This window comes from Delphinus delphis, chromosome 11, assembly GCF_949987515.2.
Source record: "Delphinus delphis chromosome 11, mDelDel1.2, whole genome shotgun sequence".
NCBI classification, from domain to species: domain Eukaryota; kingdom Metazoa; phylum Chordata; class Mammalia; order Artiodactyla; family Delphinidae; genus Delphinus; species Delphinus delphis.
The window spans coordinates 75826473-75846333 of NC_082693.1; the positions used below are offsets into that span (position 1 = coordinate 75826473).

At 43.1% G+C, this 19861-nt stretch overlaps 1 protein-coding gene across 2 annotated transcripts in view; it reads left to right on the forward strand.

The window, feature by feature from the left end:
* The window catches only part of CRADD (CASP2 and RIPK1 domain containing adaptor with death domain), a 196412-nt gene extending 186067 nt beyond the window's left edge, over window positions 1-10345 (forward strand). Inside the window, exon 4 of one of the 2 annotated variants that reach the window (XM_060025372.1) lies at window positions 6863-6969. Coding sequence is in view for 1 of the 2 variants with exons in the window: in XM_060025370.1 (XP_059881353.1) it covers window positions 6863-7164 (302 nt within the window). In the remaining variant the exon portion in view is untranslated. Of the gene's footprint in view, window positions 1-6862 lie in introns of both variants that reach the window. The other variant, XM_060025370.1, reaches the window with a different exon arrangement.
* Window positions 10346-19861: the final 9516 nt, after the last annotated feature.

Genomic DNA, 19861 nt, shown 5'->3' on the forward strand with positions numbered 1-19861 from the left:
ATCCATGACTACTCTAATACAGAATGTTCCCCTCTGTACCCCTGGCATCACTTTGCCCACCACCAGTGGTGTGCACATCAAGCTTTGAGGAACAGTGGCCAGGCGGTCACAGTGGATTGATTTATAGCTCGACCTGATTTGATGTAGTATGTCCTTGGGAGTTGACACTACCGCCTCAGGACTCTCATTTTTAATTAACCTCATGTTCAGCAGAATTCATGAGCTGGAAGGCTCATGAGGATACTTTTCCAGATAGAGGTCAGACGACACAAACAGCTATTATTGTCTCTGTGTGTGTAAGATCTCCTTGGAAGGGCTTGATTTGTTCTTGGCTGGGTCGCGCTTATGTGCCAATTATCTTTGCTCAAGCCTGTGTCCGTAGATTGCTGGCCACCTCCCAGTTATATGGCAGTATTCACAAGGGATATGTGACCCTGAGAGTGTAGAGGAAGGAGAGCAAATACCGTCCTCACTTCCACATCATTGGCTCAAAGCATATGTTGCATTAATAGTTGGCCAGGAGTCAGAATGATGACAGAGTGTAGCAGAACCACAGATGCTCCCGCCCCAACACCCAATGAACTGACCCAAAAAGCAGTTCACAACAAAAACATTCGCCAGCAACCACCCAACAGACAAGAAAACCAATCACAGCTTTGTGCTGTGCACTTTGACCAGTGGCAGGTAATGAAGGAAACCGTCTATCCTGACCCCTCAGGAGCAATGCCGGGAAAGGGAGGTGAGGGGACAGCATCCTGAGGATTCCCACTAACACAGATCAGTATGGGAAGAAGCTGCCTGAGAAGGTGAGTGGGTGAATGTCAGGCAACAGCCTCAGCAGAGGCAGGAAGGCAGCTCGGAGCAAGCCATCTCCCCAGTTACGGGAAAGAGATCACAGGAGTGAGTGCACCCTGGCAGAGCGGGCTCTGTTGTAAGACATTTAACTGGCTTCCAAAAGAGAGGGCAGTGCATAGGACCCCCGGCAAGGGCTGGCCTTGTGAGTCCTACTTCTCCTTCACGCCAGAGCACTGCATAGAAAGCCAAGCTAACCTCAGAGTGTAGCTCAGAGGGAGAAAGGCAACAGGACCCCTATGGAGTGAGCAGAGTGTCAAGGATGCATCAGCTTACTGTACAAGACCAAACAGAAGTTCTGGACAGAGATACTCATGTTAAGTATCAGCAAGATGAAACTAAATGTCATGAAAACTCTGCGAAAATGCTACAGCAGAGGAATGAAATATAGGAACACGGCTTGCAGAAAATAAACATGCAACCAATCTGGTCTGGGAGAAAACCCAGAGTCCAAAGAAACTCAACCTCACAACTATTTCATGCTGTAGAAGAGCTCAGTATCAATCCAGTAGAAATAAAAACTCAATGTTATGATTAAACAACAAGATTCTTTTTTTATTTTTAATTATAAAATATAAAACTTGCTATCTTTTTCCATTTTTAAGTGTACATTCATGTTGTGGTGCAACTAACCTCCAGAACTCTTTTAATCTTGCAAAACTGAAACTCTGTCCCTATTAAACAGCAACTCCTCATTACACCTCCCCAAGCCCCTGGCAACCATCAATCTTTCCGTCCCACTGAATTTGACTATTCTAAGTACCTCATATGAATGGAATCATGGAGTATTTGTCCCTTTCGTGACTGGTTTATTTCACTGAGGATAATGTCCTTAAGAATCATCCATTATGTAGCATGAGTCAGAATTTTTTTCCTTGTTTAGGTTGAATAATATTCTAATGTATAACATACCACATTTTGTTTATCCATTCATACCTCGATAGACACTTGAGTTGCTTCTACTTTTGGCTGTTGTGAGCAATGCTGCTATGAACATGGATGTACAAATATCTCTTCAAGTAACTGCTTTCAGTTCTTTTGGGTAATATAATCCAGAAGTAGAATTGCTGGATCATAATTCAATTTTTAATTATTTGAAGAACTGCCATACTGTTTTCCATAGCAGCTGCACCATTTTACATTCCCACCAACGGTGCATAGGGATTGCAATTTCTCCACATTCTTACCAATACTTATTTTGTTTTGTTTTGTTTTTTGAGTAGCCATCCTCATGGGTGGCAGTAGAAAGGGATTTTTAAAAGATAGATTGAAGAGCCAAGAAAAATTAAGAACAAAAATATGATATAAGAGTTGAACCAGGAAGAAAAAAATACAGAATAGCCTTAACTGTCAGTCAAATGAATGGCATGGGGGAAAGGCATGAGATAATCACAGGAAAGGAGTTAAAACAGTAAGAGAGAAAATGATAGCCATGGAGGACAGGCAGAGCCCTCCAGTATAAGGAATAGAAATAAAGAATGCAAAGATATAACACAGGGAGATTTTTCTGAAAGGGAGGAAGAACTAAATCTTTGGTGAGAAGGCCATGCCACATACATGGAAAGGCTGATGAAGAGTGACCAAGATAAACCCTGGTCTAAAGCTTCAGTACTGTAAACTCCAGAGAGAAAAAGCAAATAATACAAAAAGGGGGATGTTCAAGTCAGTATCAGAATTCTCCATACCAGCATCCTCTACCATAAAATATGAGCAAGTTCTACACATGTAAGAGGAATAAAAATATTTAAATAATATAAAATTATATTCATAATTCAGAATATAATAATATGACATTATTTTTATAAATATTGTTCAGCAGTGAAGGCAGTAAGCAGACAGTCTTGATCTGAAAGAACTCAAGAAGTATAGTAACCATGAACCTTTCTTGAAGAAAACCACCCGATGAAGAGATTCACCCAAATGACTCAAATCAAAATAACAGACCCAAAAGCCATGGTTAAAAAACAGTAACAACAACAAAAAACACTGGTGAACATTCAAACCATTAAAAATATAGTTTTAAGACTAGACAGCTGGGAGAAGATTATTGTTACAGAAGCATGTAAATGTTATGCATCCAACAGAAGAAAAATGATATAAGCAAAAAAATCTAGACGTATGAGGAAAAAGAGGAAATATAAAGTGTTCATTATAAAGCATCAGTGTGAAGACATGTAGTTTACCTCTTAAATTTTCATTAATTTTTTTCTCAGCATTAGATATTTTGTGTGTATGTGTTTTTTGTTTGTTTTTTTGTTTTGTTTTTTTAAGCATTTAATTGCAGGTCAGAAAGCCATTTAGGTTCACTTTGGCTGCTTTTTCTTCTGTTATATTCAAGCAAAATTAAGTTACTCTTATTAGAAAAAAAACTTGTTATATTCTCCTTCTCACAGTATACACACTTAAAGAGATGTCCCGAATGATGTTCACAAACTGTCAGTAAGATGGTAGGATAGTGGATAATTTGTTTTCTTCTTTGTACTTTTTTGTGTTGTTTGAATTTTTTAAGATGAGCCCATATTTTTATAAAAGCTGTAAAAATGTCAGTGTTAATATAAAATAGTTTGGTCAGTAGTATCATTATTCTAATTTGCTTCTTAGTCATTTAAAAAAAAGCAGTCTTGACAGACACCAGAGAGAGTCCTTGACGATATTTTTGCAACTCATGCCGAAGGTATTGGCAACTGCCTAGAGACCAAAGGCACATGCTGTGGAAAACATCAGCTATTCTAACAGGATGCTTTTTGCCTTCTCATTGAATTCATAAATCAAAACAGTGAGCTGGAGAGTGTGAAGTGGGATTGACCTGAATTTCTGTGATGCTGGTGACAGAAAGTGTAGTATAATGTGCTATTGTACTGAAGTCTGAGGTTCCAGTCCTGGCCTAACCCATCACCGGCATCATCATTTTGGGTGTTTCGAGTCCATCTCAACCTCTGCTCTTTGCTACAGTGACTGTCTCTTCCTTGAACCTGCCATGTCCCCCTGCCTCGGGGTCTTTTCATGCGCAGTTCTCACGGCACAGGGCACACCTCCTTTCCTTTCCCTTCACTGGGTTCCTTCTTACTCATGCTCGGGACTTAGCTTTAACCTCCTTCCTCTGGAAGGCCTTCTGTTTAACCAGTAGCACTTCTCAGCACATCTGTAGTCACTCACTCAGTGTCAGACTTCCTCAGCAGACTGGCCTCGGGGAGATAGGGCTCCAGTTTAGGAAGTGCAAGGTCAGGTTCTCTCATTGCCCCTACACAGCACGTACTTCCTCTCCTTCTCTGGGCTCAGCCAGGATGGTTACTCTCCTCCTGTGACTTGTGCTGGGACAGTGAACTCTGCTCACCTCTCTTCCTGCTCCCTCATGGCCTCTAGGTTTTCTTTTTCTCAGGGGGCCTCTTAGCACCTGCTTCTGTTAGAAGCTGTCACTTTTTTTGGTGGTGTCCAAGTTTGTTAGGAAAGAGTGGCTGTTCTGTTCAGCCCCTTACCCTATAGCACTAGCCATTCCTGTAGGAGAGAGTGTCACTCCTCCACCCACAGGCCAGTGCCAGAGGGAGGTGGACCCTGCAGGCATCCTTAGATTCTCCCAGAAGCCTCGGCTTGACCTCTCTAGTAAAAGAGATGGCGGTGAAAAAAGCATGTTACAAAGCAGTACCTGCAATGTAATCCTAAATGTATGTTTTATGTATAAAAGACTGAAAAGAAATAGATCAGTGACCCAAGATGTGATCTACCCTGGAGAATTTTCTGTGTGCACTTGAGAAGAAAGTGTATTCTGCTGTTTTTGGATGGAATGTCCTATAAACATCAATTAAATCCATCTGGTCTAATGTGTCATTTAAAGCTTGTGTTTCCTTATTTATTTTCTGTTTGGATGGTCTGTCCGTTGGTGTAAGTGGGGTGTTAAAGTTGCCTACTATTACTGTGTTACTGTCAATTACCCCTTTTATGGCTGCAAACAGATGGAGAGTTATACCATGTTCTTGGATTGGAAGAACCAATATTGTGAAAACGACTATACTACACAAAACAATCTACAGATTCAATGCAATCCCTATCAAATTACCAATGGTGTTTTTCACAGAACTAGAACAAAAAATTTTACAATTTGTATGGAAACACAAAAGACCCCAAAGAGCCAAAGCAATCTTGAGAAAGAAAAATGGAGCTGGAGGAATCAGGCTCTCTGACTTCAGACTATATTACAAAGCTACAGTAATCAAGACAGTATGGTACTGGCACAGAAACAGAAATATAGATCAATGGAACAGGATAGAAAGCCCAGAGATAAACCCATGCACATATGGCCACCTTATCTTTGACAAAGGAGGCAAGAATATACAATGGAGAAAAGACAGCCTCTTGAATAGTGGAGATGGGAAAACTGGAAAGCTACCTGTATAAGAATGAAATTAGAACACTCCCTAACACCATACACAAAAATAAACTGAAAATGGATCAAAGACCTAAATTAAGGCCAGACACTATAAAACTCTTAGAGGAAAACATAGGCAGAATACTCTATGACATAAATCGTAGCAAGATCCTTTTTGACCCACCTCCTAGAGTAATGGAAATAAAATAAAAAATAAACAAATGGGACCTAATGAAACTTCAAAGCTTTTGCACAGCAAAGGAAACCATAAACATGACCAAAAGACAACCCTCAGAATGGCAGAAAATATTTGCAAACAAAGCAACTGACAAAGGATTAATCTCCAAAATATACAAGCACCTCATGCAGCACAATATCAAGAAAACAAAAACCCAATCCAAAAATGGGCAGAAGACCTAAACAGACATTTCTCCAAAACAGACTTACAGATTGCCAACAAACACATGAAAAGATGCTCAACATCACTAATCATTAGAGAAATGCACATCAAAACCACAATGAGGTATCACCTCACACCAGTCAGAATGGTCATCATCAAAAAATCTACAAATAATGAATGCTGGAGAGGGCGTGGAGAAAAGGGAACCCTTCTGCACTGTTGGTGGGAATGTAAATTGATATAGCCACTATGGAGAACAGTATGGAGGTTCCTTAAAAAACTAAAAATAGAATTACCATATGACCCAGCAATCCCACTACTGGCATGTACCCTGTGAAACCCATAATTCAAAAAGAGTCAGGTACCACAATGTTCATTGCAGCTCTATTTACAATAGCCAGGACATGGAAGCAACCTAAGTGTCCATTGACAGATGAATGTTTAAAGAAGATGTGGCACATATATACAATGGAATACTATTCAACCATAAAAAGAAACAAAACTGAGTTATTTGTAGTGAGGTGTATGGACCTAGAGTCTGTTATACAGAGTAAAGTAAGACAGAAAGAGAAAAACCAATACTGTATGCTAACACACATGTATGGAATCTAAAAAAATGATACTGATGAACCTAGTGGCAGGACAGGAATACAGATGCAGATGTAGAGAACAGACTTGAGGACACAGGGCGGGAATGGTAAGCTGGGACAAAGTGAGAGTGGCAATGACATATATACACTACCAAATGTAAAATAGATAGCTAGTGGGAAGCAGCCACATAGCACAGGGAGATCAGCTCGGTGCTGTGTGACCACCTAGAGGGGTGAGATAGGGAGGGTGGGAGGGAGACACAAGAGGGAGGAGATATGGGGATATATGTATACATATAGCTGATTCACTTTGTTATACAGCAGAAAATAACACACCATTGGGAATCAACTATATTCCAATAAAGATATTAAAAAAAGGAAATAAATCAAATTATTATGAATGGGTTTCCCTGATGGAATTTCAAGTTATTTTTATTTTCTTGTTTTCAAATTTTCTGTCATAAACATTTCCAAAGATGCTGGGTGGTACTTCTTAAGCCCCTATGTACGGCTCTGTACTGAGTAGCCGCCATGAAGACTAGGAGAAGTTGGCCCCTGCCATTTGGAAGTGTGTGTCATTCTGCCACGTTTTTAATTTCTGCCCCTGTCTGATGTGTTTGCTCGCTCTCTTCACCCTCGTGTCTTTCTCCTCCCCAGATGACCGGTTGGCTGGAATCCCCCCCCACATCCTCCACAGCTCCCCTTCCGACCAGCAGATCAACCAGCTGGCCCAGAGGCTGGGCCCCGAGTGGGAGCCCGTGGTGCTGTCTCTGGGGCTGTCCCAGACTGACATCTACCGCTGTAAGGCCAACCATCCCCACAATGTTCAGTCCCAGATGGTGGAGGCCTTGGTTCGCTGGAGGCAGCGCTTCGGGAAGCAGGCCACCTTCCAGAGCCTGCTCAGGGGTCTCCAGGCCGTGGACGTGGACCCCTCGGTGCTCCAGCACATGTTGGGATGATGGCGCCCCGTCAGCACCTGGGGAGTCCATCCCCTAGTCTCGTGTGCCGGATCCTGACTCTCACCCAGTGCAGGTAGATTTGGGGGGACTGGTTGGTTTGTTTTAGTGATTTCTTAGATGAAAGCAGATAATGGGATTTCCACTTGACATTACTTGAAAGGCGGGATGACTCAGTTGATCTCCCACGGTGATTTGACAATTCATTGTTTCTCATTGCTCGGAGATCACATTATTTGAATTGTGCAGGTTTTAATTGTGTGGTTGCCATTTAATAGACTGGTAGATCCTAGTGGCTCCAAAAAATACGGGTTATAAAGCAGAAACTAACACACCATTGTAAAGCAATTCTGCTCCAATAAAGATGTAAAAGAAAAAATACAGGTGTTCCATATATAAAACATCCACTTTTATGTTGCCTGGGAACTGAACTGTGGACTTAGCTATCAATCATGATGTTAATAATAAAAATTGAATGACTGTATGTAATGTGGCCCTCTCATGAGAAAGTATTGCTTGTGTTTTTTTTCTTTCATTCTTGTGTTGCATAGATTAAGGGTGTAAAACTACAGTAGTCCTTTCTTTGGGACAGAATAGTAACAGCGAAATGGTTACTTTCTCTAGTCAAGATAAATCGCTCAGGCAGGGTGTCTGCATTAAATTTAAGACACTGAAGCTCCCTGCAAAAACCAGTTCAAGTACCAGCATGCATACCTGAGCCCTTTATCTTTAAAAGATTTGCTTAAGAAAATCCCGCGCCCTTTATTTAAAGGACTGGGGGTTGGGGGGCAGTGTGGTCTTTCCGTTGAAGCCTTGATGATTGAAGTGTTGTGCTCCTAAGGACTGTGATTTAGTTTTCTGACTTTTTGCTAATAACACATGGTATTTGTCAAATGCTTTACTGTTTTCAGGGCTTTTCACACATGTGATCTCATATGGACCTCACAAAAAGCCTATGAAGTAGTTAGGTAAGAGAGGTGAGCCCCGTCTTGTATCAAGATGAAGCGATTTGCCTGGGCCGGATGAGTGAGCGTGTGTCTTTGCAGCACTGGTCCTGTGTGCCCTTTCCAGCTGCTCCATCCTGCTCCATCCTCTCTCTCACATGCTCTGGAAGAAGCTTGCTGCCCTCCTCCTGCTAGCAGCATCTCCTCAGACAAGTTACTACACTTCTCTAAGCCTCAGTTTCCTCATTTGTAGAGTGAGGCAATGATTGTCCCCACCTCCAAGATTTTTGTGATGATTAAAGGAATAACATCTGCCACAGGCTCATCTAGTGCCTGGCCCATCACCAGCTCTTGGGAAATGGTAGCTGTTAATTCGCTGCTGTGGCTGAACACGGATGCAGTTCCCAGACCAAGCTGAACAGTGGCTAAAGCTGAGGGTACTGTAGGAGGAAGTGCCATTACCACGTTTCTTGCTAAGCTGTACAATGTGATGTGGCTTTATTAATGCTACAGTGGGTCCAATCAAGAGAGACACAGGTGAACATTCCCAATCTGTGATCCATCCTTCTGAATAATTAGAGAATCTATTTCCTAATACTAACTTAACTCAGAATTTTTCAAAGGGAAAAAAAATTCTGAGGGCAAGCATATACAGTGCTGAGGTTGGACAGAAAGTGGTGCTCAAAATGGTGACAGTCGTGAGTTACTTACATCCTTTCAGATGTCTAGTAACCATATTCCCTTTCCTAAAAAGAATCGGTTATTTTACGGTTCAACAAACAGTTCAGAAGGATGGTCCACTGGCCTTTATCAGCTCTAATTTTCCATTTTGGAGTCCAGCCATTAATTCATTATCTTGTGAAATCCTCACACTTTTGGCCCCATCACTGCACCCCGTGACAGACTGTTCTTCCACGGCATCTTCAATAACTGCTTGTCATCTTGAACCTTGGACTTGTTAGGTCGCTATTCATCCCCCTGGGTTTGCTAACAGAGAGGAGCTTTTGTTTTCACCACATGTATGGATGAGCGAGTATAACTGGGCTCGGCTGCCTCTGACTAGATGGCATTTTAGGAGTGGGTCTGATGACTACCCAGGGCATTCCTGCCATTTGTAGGGCATCTGTTATGCACAGGTACCTTTGTGTTCTGTCAGCAGTGAAGGACAATTTGTGAAGAACTTGCCATGATGGGCTGATGGGGTTATTTTGGAGCGCTGACTTGTTGCCCTGAATGAGCAGGGCATCTCCACCATCAACTAGGAGCTGCAGCTCTTCGGGCCTGCTCATGCACTTGCAGAAGATTTGCAGAATGCAAGAACCGAACATCAAATCACTGCCTAATTTCTACCTCTTACTGAGAAGAGTGATGCTACATGGCATCTGCCTACCTCCCAAGAGAATCCAATAGGTCATTGCCTGCAAGGAGTCCATGTGTTTTTGCACGGAAGAAGGTTCTACAATCCCGGAGATTGCCTACTCCCAATAAAATTCTTAATGAGTACAGTGAGGTGGTAGAGCATTTGTAGGTGCTGACAAAAAAAAATGATTAAAAAGTCTAACTCCACTTTCGTTTGGTGTGTGTGTGTGTGTGTGTGTGTGTGCGCACACACACATGCACGTGCGTGAGTATGCCCCGTAACTTTTTAAAAACTGTAACTTCTATGAAATTTTCTCAGTACAAAAATAGTACATCTTTTTTATAGCAGTGAAAAAATACCAATGAGCAAGAAAAAAAAAAAAAAAGAATTGCTCCCACTCCCATCTTCCGAAGATAACTACTTTTACAGCCCAGTTTTGGTCTGTGTCCTCCAGTTCCTTTCCCATGCCTGCATATTCTCTCTGTAATAAAAACAGGATTGTATCGTACATGCTGTTTTACAGTTGGCTTCTTTTATTTAACATATAACTGTCTTTCCATGTCATTAAAGATTTTTCTATACCTTTCAACATCCTCTGTGATTTTCAACATCCTCTGTGTTCGGAGCACACTTTAAAATCCTATAATTTTTAGCAGCATATTTGAAGAAATTAAAAGAGACTAGCTATTAAGTATAACAATGTCTTTTTGCTGTCAAAACATCCAGCATAATCCCACTGTTTGCTTTGTCCCCCTTTAGAGCCCTGTTGTTACTTGAGTAGAGCTATTGACTGTCCCCACTGTGCATTCTTACATCCTCAAAAAGCAAAGTTGAACACATTCCCATAAATGTTTGGGGCTTTATTCTAAGTTTTTAATCTCTTTCTTACAGCAAGATGCCTTCTCCACTGTGGCATGTGATCCACTCAGCGCAGTGTTCTCTTCCTACAAGTATGTGTTCTGGGGGACAGTAATATTGTGCGTCGATCCGAATTTGGTGGGACGCCATATTTGATCTGCGTGCAGCCGCTGGTCTACACCATCATTTTTAGTAGTGGCATACTTTCCAGTATATGCACCTACCATGACTTGCAGATCACTTTCCTCTTGTGTTAAGTGGATCTTTAAATGGTTTTTCCTTTGTCACTATTACAAACAGTAATGCAAGGAAAGTCCTTGTTAAATATTTACATTCCACCAGAGGTTACAAAGGCAACTGAGGCAGTAGAATGGGTCTGTCTTCATCCCTTTCTCTGAGGAATTCCTCAGAAGTGGTAGTTTTAGGAAGAGACTTCCCTCATTCAGTTATTCAGCAGGCACTTATCAGGAAGCTCCCGTGAGCCAGTTACTCTGCTAAGTGGCGAGGCAAAAAGGTGACCGATACACCACAGTCCCGGTCCTCCAGAAACTCACTGTTCGGCCAGTGAGACCGACATGGATCTCTAATCACAATATGAGATGATGAGGTCCATGCCTGGGTAGTGAGTCTGTGGGAACACAGGGGAGAAAGGATTCACTCTGCCTTGCTTCAGAGGTGAGAGGCGTGGAGAATACTCATATAAGGCTCATCTCTTGGGCAAGTTACTCTACCTTTCTGTGCCAGTTTCTTCATATGTAATGTGGGCAATAACAGTACTGTGCTTACAATCAGGCTCCCACAAAATTAAAGCTTAGAACAGTGCATGGCACAGCAAAAATGTTTTGCTAAATCATTGAGTTGAATTATTTCAGCTATCAGAGTTTGTCTAATATTCTCCACCCTACCGGGTCCCTGAGAAGCGTGAGGGTCAAAATCACCCTTTCCTGCTGTGATTTGCATATGAAAATAGGAAGTACATGGTCCTTCGGTACTTTTATCAAGACTTTAAAGACAAGGAATGTGAACTGGTAGGCACAATTCAGAGCATATTCAGAATTGGGATGGGATTCTGATCTAACACCTGGCTATCATTAAATGAATCTCTACAATCAGCAAGCTAGCAATTTGTGTGCGCCAGCAGAGGTGCAAAGATAAATAAGACATAGTCCCTGCCCTGTAGGATCTCAGCCTGTTGAGGAGACAAACACAACAGCCAGCAATTACGATCACTGGCCAGTATCACAGAGGAGGGAGCAACAGAATTGGCTACTGAGGAGGTGACACTTCAATTGAGATTTGTAAGTGCTGCCCAAGTTAGTATGTCGGTCCCTTAAAGGGAAGTTAATGCATATGGATACCAGGATTCCACTTAATTTATTTTACATCCAGTGTGACAAATGGCACTTTTCGCCACGGGTGTACGAGATGCCTCCAAGTTACTGTCTCAAAGCAATCTAGAAGCTAAGAGAATTTCATTGATAGACTAAGTGGCCAATGTTATCCCGTTCTGTACATCAAGACAACAAGGACGTGGAGAAGCATGTGTTTATTTAACCACAGGCGAATTGGGTCAGGCTTCAGGTTTTAGATATCAGGCACATGTGGGGGTTCTTTGTGCCATCTCTAGCCCTTAGTTCTTCCTCGAAAAGTCCCACAGATTAAAATTAGATGTTGCTGGCATACAAGGAACGTTTTTAATGTAATAACCGCCTGTTTACTTCTTAGAACTGTAGACAGCTTAGAATAGGGATGTCTATCTTGTTGGCATTTGCTGTTTTATAGGAAAATTAAAGTCTCATAAAGACACAGTTCATTGAGCCAATTAAGCTTGTCTGTTAAAATTATGCAGAATATGTGGCAATAACTCTAAAAGCTATTATTGATTCAAAACATAGACCATGAAATCCAGGTTTCAGTACTGAAAAAGAAAAAAGTAGACCCAACATCTTGGTAATACTCATATGTTTCCATTTCAGTTTTACATTCTGTCTCTAGCCAGTGCTATTTCGGGTGTCGGATTACACTGTTGATGGAGAATATTTGTGGAAAATATCTGCTCTGCCAAGCTGTTTGTATCCCCATTGCCGCCAGAATTCATATGTTGAAATCTTAACCCCCAAAGGTGAGGGAATTAGGAGATGAGGCCTTTGGGAGGGATGAGGTCATAAGATGGCGCCCTCATGGAAGTGGCCCCACAGAGCCCCTTGCAGCCCGTGAGGACACAGTGAGAAGGCTCCAGCTATGAACCAGGAGAGGACCTTCGCCAGAACGCGACCATGTTGGCTTCTTGATCTTGCGTTTCCCAGCCTCCAGAACTATGAGCTGTAAGTTCTTGTTGTTTATAAGCCACCCAGTCTGTAGTGTTTTGTGATAGCAGCCCTAACAGACAATATCAAATGGGTTGGATTAGGTCCTACAACCTCCCTCTTGTCAGCTTCTAGCAGATGAATTGACTTAATCAGACTTAGCTGATACCAAGGTCCTTGGCATGACTTAATGGCTCATTGTGGATTCTGGGAGAAGACCGAGTGCCTACAAATGAAGTAAGTAAGCCTACTCATAGACTGGTGGTGGACTTGGTGCTCCTGGCCGTGTCAAAGCCAAGGATGAGGGGGCTCTGCCTAGGGAATATTTCTTTGAAGGACCAGAATGTCTGTAATAGGTAGTGGTTCTTATCCATTCAGGGGGCAGGGATCCCTTTAAGAATGTGAGAAGACCGTGGAGTCATTCTTTAGAAAAGTGCACACGCATGCACGTGCGCACAAACACCCACACCCCACTTGGCATATAATTTTTAGGGGATTCCCAGTACACCTGAATCCAAGTTACTCACCCCAAGAACCCTAAGCCTATAGGTTATAAAGGGGCACCAGACCTCACTAGCATCTAAGCCTGACTGATCATTTTTTGGCTTTGTAGGGTATTGGGAGGGCTTGTGTCCAACAGAATGGAGCTAAGTGTTTCTGTGGGGTTGCACAAGAATGTAAACTCTGTTATGAAGGACTAACCAAGGTATTGGAATAAAGTTGAAGCCATTTATCTAAACCGTGATCTTTATACAGCTGACCACAGATCTTCTGCCCTATAGGAGGGCAGGCTGGTGGACCTCTTGGACCCGTCTCTTGCAAAGGTAAGAGCTTGCAGACATGTAATGTATGACAGCCTCTAGCTTCTAGGAGCATCCTGCCTCCATCCCGTTTCTTTAGAACCAGGGATCCTAGACAGGGCAAGACTGAGACTTCTGTGCCCAGCACACTGGAGTTAATTAATTTCAGGAGAAAATTATATAGAGCCACATCTACTTTATATCCTAGGAAATTATTTCCAACATTATCTTTTTGTCCAGCCACCTGCTTGAATCAAGTTTCTGTCAGCCTCTGGAAGTAGTAATTATTCCCTGCTCTGAAACTGAGCTCCATGCTGGCTTTCTGCTAAGGGAGTGGACCCTTTGGTTGTCTGTGGTCTATTGTCAAGAATTATTTTGTCACTTACTATTGTCAGCTGTTGATTTTCCAACGGATACTATCTTTGAGGCTAAAAATAAATCCTCGCAACACAAGTCCCCTCTTTATGAAGTGTGAAAGACAATCTGCACCAGTCAATTATGGATATAATTTTGCAATAGGGAGAACATTTGTTAATGAGGAATGTCTCAAAGAGAAGGAAGGAGGCCTGGGTTTTATAGAGACAAGTGAACAAGGGAGTCATCCACAAACCCTGTGGGACTCCTGAGAAAGGATGGAGGCGGGTCTTATCTGAGAATATGGGAAGGCTGGGTTGTCCTTTGTGGTGGTTAGCTGTTTCTTGGGACACAAAGCGGGGGCATTTCTTAACCATCACTGCTTTCAGGGAGCACAGGAGCATCCCAGATAAACTTCATCGTTGTCAAAAACCATGTCTTCTTCAACTTTTAAGAGCCTAAAGCAAATTTGAAAGAAAAAGATGTTTTTGTAAGGTTTGGGTATGAGATAAAATCAGAATTCTGGCATCTCGATTGCCTGTTCTACAAAAGACACTTAAGCTACTCCTCCTTTAATTTGGGTAAAGAAAACCGAAAACCTGCATGACTAAAGCTTAACAAAAGGAGGGGAATCAAAGCTGTTATGGTTTTCTTAGGGACCTAGAGAACCCATGGAATGATTTTCAACTTGGGCCAATCATGGAAACTCTTTCTGTAACTTACAGAAGTTCATTCAACATCTGTTTTTCTGAGCACATGTTATGTGCTAGGCATGGCTATAGATACTAGGGGTACAGCAGTCAATGCAACAGTCCAGAATTTCTCCACTTGTAGAGCTCCCTGCTATGGAGGAAAAGGATGCAACAAAGGGACAGGGAGAGCCAGGGGGATGGAGTAGAAGGCGACATGAGTAAAAACCTGGAGGTGAGGGAGAGAGCCACGCTGAGGCCCGAGAGAACATTCTGAGTGACGGGAAGAATGAAATGTGAAGGCTTGAGATAAGAGCTTTCCAGACATTTTCAAAGAATAGCAAGGGGGTCAGGGTGGCTAAAGTGTGGTGGGCAAGCAGGCAGGTAGTAGGGGCTGAGGTCGGAGAGCTGGGAGGATCAGAGGGGGAGCGTCTGACAGGCTACTGGCTTTTGCTCAGGGTGAGATGGGAAGCTACTGCATGGTTTTCAGCAGAGGCAATGACATCATCTAACTTACAGTCCCAAAGGATCACTCTAGCTGACATTTTTAGAGAGCTGAAGCAGGGAAATAGTGAAGAGGCTGTTGCACTAATCCTGATGAGAAGATGGAGACTTGGGTCAAGATGGGCATGTGAAGTGCAGTGGATGCGTGTTACCCTGCTCAGGTCCCCTTCAGAAATGAAAGATTTATTCCTCCTGCAGCAGGGAGGTCTCCAGCTGATAGCCTTTGGCTGTCAGCCCTCTTTAAGAATTGCCCCCTCTGAGGAGAGCCATCTTGCACAATGGCCTTGCCCCTTCCTGGGCAGCCTGCATTCAGTGACTATAGGTGAAGCGGTATAAAGGCCTGGCCGCCCACCTCAGTTCAGAGCAGCTCCCAAGGGCCATCCCAGCTCAGGGCTCCTTGTGGAGTCAGCTCAGGCCTTCTCTGTGACAGTATCTCAGCCCCACTTCCCCCCCTTTCTAAGCCTGTTTCCTTCCCTTTAACAGGTGTCGATCCCAGGAGCACTCTCTAATCACCTTCCTGCCCACCCAGCTCCAGCTCAGAATCAGCTTCCAGGCGCACGCATCCTGTGACGTGGAGGTGGTGAGCAGTGGTCAGGTTCTGATTACATTGTGAAGGTAGAACCAAGTGGATTTGTTGATGGGTTGGATAAGGTGTTAAAATGACAAAAACTGGTGGTGAAACATCAAGGTTGCATTTTTAACAAATGGAAAGATGGAATCGTTATGAACTGATATGAGAAAGGCAGGGATTTTTTTGAGGGGGGTGGTGGAAGTTAGGAAATATATTAGAAATAAAAATAATTTCTTAATATTCATACAGGTGAAAAGTCAACTTCCATTTCCAGGAGCAGACTCTTAACTTTGAATACTCCCAATGTTATTCAGTTTTAGATATAATCTGTTGTAGCCAACATTTCATTTCACTGGAGGAACGTCAGAGTAATTAAACGTAGACAGTGTGAACACATATGTTCAGTCATTACCCGGGGGTTGCTAATTCATAGAGACACAAATAGCGATAGTTGGTTTTACAAGGGAACAAAGCCAGCCGTTGGCACATCCACCGGGGTATATATCAAGAAGTGTTTTTTCTGCGAGACCCGTAGTATCCACAGTATAGTAACAGGCTCCCATGAGAAGCTGAAAAGAAGCAAAGCTGCTTACAGACTGCATATATCACACAACCAGACAGTGATCCCAAGGCAACCTAGAAGGGATCACCGTGACATGACACCACCCCCTTTTATAGATACAGTTCTGAGAAAAGTCACAGTAGGGAGAAAATTCACTGTGGGGAACAGTAGTTAGGACATGAATCTTGAGCTGAGGCTTGACAGAAGTGTAAAGTCAGTGGAGAGGCTGGGAATGGGGTTTCTAGAGGAGGAAGGAATGTGCGAGAAGTGAGGATGGATAAGACGGATACTAGGAACAGTAGTGATGCGTATGCCTCCCAACAAAATTACATCGATTGGGTAAAGTGGGGCAAGTCAGCTGACTTTTAAAACCAGGCAAGGAGTTTGGATTTTGCATTTTAAATTACCAAGGGAACAGAAGAAATCTTCTCAAAAGCTTTAAGGTGCCAGTGTGCATTGTGCATCTCCAAAATGGAATTGTGCAGTATTTACCAAACTTAACATTGGAAGCTTTTTTTCCGTGACCACCTGTTAACAACTTTGGAAAGATGTGTTCTACAGACATACTGAGGCAGAGGACACAAAACCTTGGAGTGTGCTGGGGAAAGTAGGGCTCAAAGGTACCACAAATAACCAAGATTTTTAAAGGGCACGAACGGTATCTGGGGTGGTGTACAAATAGCATCAATTTATTCTCGTCCTCACCATTCATCCTCACCGTTAGCAGCACGTTATGGGTCACTTGGAAAGAGACTCGTGGCTTTCTGGGACCTTCTTTCCCTCTTTAGTGATTGATAAATCTTTTGCATTTTTCATCATATGATTCTTGTATCCTTGCAGAATACCTTTCTGGCTTGGTGTCACACTGCATTTAGTTCAAGCAATAGGTTGCACTGCCTGTTCGTCAGCAGGTAGCGGGCACTCTCTCTGGTCATTGTCAGGTGCCAGGTGGCACCTGTCAGACAAGCAGGAAGAAACTGGTCTTGCTCCTAACGGCAGCCCCAAACCAGGGAGGCTCTGTCTGCAGCGCCAGGCCTTTTCTGTCTGTCCCCACTCTTGCCACGACTTTTTATGTCTTTGCCGTCTTCTCATTTGGGTTCTCATTTGCTTACTCTGGTCCCCACCCCCCACCACTAAGCCACTTGGTAATTGAACTTGACTTTCATTCTATTTTAAAAAATCTGAAAATAGCTTGTTTTCCCAGTAAGGCCTCCGGCAAGACCTTAACTTTAGTTTAGCAATAGTTCCCAACCAGGAGTGTTACCACATCCCCCCAGCCTTCTACCATGTGGCATTTGGAAATGTTTGGAGGCATTCTTCGTGGGGAGTTATCACCCACCATGCATTATTGGAGGGGGGTGCTACTACCATGGAGAGGGCAGTGGCCAAAGATATTAGGCATCAGCTGGCACTGTGGGCACTAGCCCTACACAGTGAAGAGCTGCCTCACCCCAAATGCCCTTAATGACCCCAGTGAGAATCACTGTGTGCTTCCCAGACTCCAGTCATTTGAGTACCACTTTGACAATTTTTCATTTGTAATGCACCACCTGTGCCAATATTTTTTTTAGTTAACTCAAAAATTTTTTTTCTTTAAGCAATAGTGTGTTTGAAGTAATAGGTCAGTGCTATTTTTAAAATGTGATTTAAAGTACACGTAAAAATAAATACCTAACCCCTCATACAAAATATTCTTCATTAGTGATACACATATGAAGTTTGGGAACACTAGGCAGTGCTTATGGCTGCATACCTTTCTGGGGTTTTGGTGAGGGCATTAGCCTTAAACACATTTCTCTTCTGAAATATGAAGGTCTAAGCAAGTGTTTGATGGACTCCTTAGCCCGGGCCTTATAAGGGCAAAGGCCACGTGTTTAATGGCCCATAAAGGTCATTTATACAAAGATGTCTATTCCACTGGCATCCTTGACCCAAGTCAGCTGTCTCTTTGCTGGTTGCAAAGTCAAAGGATAAAAATGAGGCTCGCTTGGCATTCACCTCCTTGGATTGTAGGCTCCGTGAAGACAGACCTGGGTCTTGTGTCCCCACCTTTCCTAAAGCAGAGTCTGACACACGCTTTGTGATTAATGCAATTCTCAGTAAGTGAATGAGATCATGAACAGATGAGTGTATGCTTATCCCTCCTCCAGACGTACAATGGAGGACTGTAAATGCTACTGTCACTGAGTCCAAAAAGTCTTGCGTATAAGTTTCTTGGGCAAGTTCTGTAAATTCTCTGTGCTTCAGTTTCATTACCTCTGAAATCAGGTTGTAATAATACCAACCTTACAGCACTGTTATGAGGAATCAATGAGATAATGTTTGCAAAGTGCTTCAATCAGTGTCAGGCATAGAATAAATGTTATAGAAATATTTGATGACGAATGGATGGTGTCTGTCTTATATTCAGGTTTTCAATATTTGTTGAAAGAGTGAATCAACAGATACTGGGCCACAGTGTTCCTACACTCCAGGTCCAGATCCTCAGCTGTTCCCAGGGGCAGCAGCAGATGCTGAAACAGAACTTCCCTAGCCCTGGCCAGGGGGTCCGGCTACAGTTCTCAGCACAGGAAGAGCTCGTCCAGAACAGGTAACCTAGGGTGATAAGCCCCACCCCCTCCTCAGTCACCCGCCGCACAGAGATTCGTCCTGGTGTTTGTTTGAGACAATGCTAGAACGTGTCCAATTAACTCAATTCCTGGTCGCCTCAGCTGACTCATTGTGCAGGAACACTGCATTCACAGACAGTGAGCATAGAGGTGGGGGAGGGAGGACAAAGGAGGCAAGGCAGCGCTGGTGGAGCATTTATTAGGAGCCAGGCTCAGGGAAGGTGATTTCAAGTGCCTTGTGTCATTCCATCCTCTGACAACCTTAGGAGTCAGGATTTTAGCCTTATTTCCCTCATTTTACAAGTCAGAAAACTGATGCTCAAGGAAGTTAACTAACCCAGCCAAGGTCATACATAGCAGTGTCAAAATTTGAACTCAGGCCCATGTGAGTGGTTTTATAACCCCAGTATATAGTCCAGGTACTGCCAAGGACCCCAGCATGGCTGTCAGCTTCATACTGAAATGTTTCCAGCCCACCTGCTGGGTTTTTGGTGTCGGTAGCTCTCTCCCCTCATTATTGCAGACAGCAAGTGGGTGATGTTCATAAAATAGATGATCTTTAATAGCTCCCGCCTGCTGCCAGCCGTGGAGTCATGTGAAATAGCACAGCAGAGTTGAGGTTGCTCTTATTACCCCGTGGGATTTCGTCAAAAGCCAAAATAATCCTGGCTGAGACAGTGTGTGGGCAGGGCACGGCAAGAGCTTTTGAATAGGGTGTTTGTCTCATTGGCTGAAGGAAAAGTGCTCTATTCATGACCTTCTCCTGATAGGTCTTTTGCATGAGAAAGTGTAGGAAAAGCCAGATTCTCAGAGAGAAGAGGCCTGTCCCCTTTCTCGGAGCAGGGAGATCCCACATCCCATCCCTAGCAAAACGATTTTAGATGAACAGTTGAAATGTTTTTCTCCCACAATTGTGGGGCTGTACTAAGAAGTTGTCTTAGTATCTGAGTGTTCTGGGGAGGATTCTGGCTCTTTTTAGCCAAATGAAATCTGAGCTTCTTCTTGACGTCACTCACAATCCTCGTTGCTCTCTATCTCTACCCCAAAGCCTTCCTTCTGTCCCCACGGACTCCAAGACTATTTTCAAAATGAAACGTCATTAGCCTACTCTACCCTCTGAGGAGTAATCCTCCTGCCTTTTGC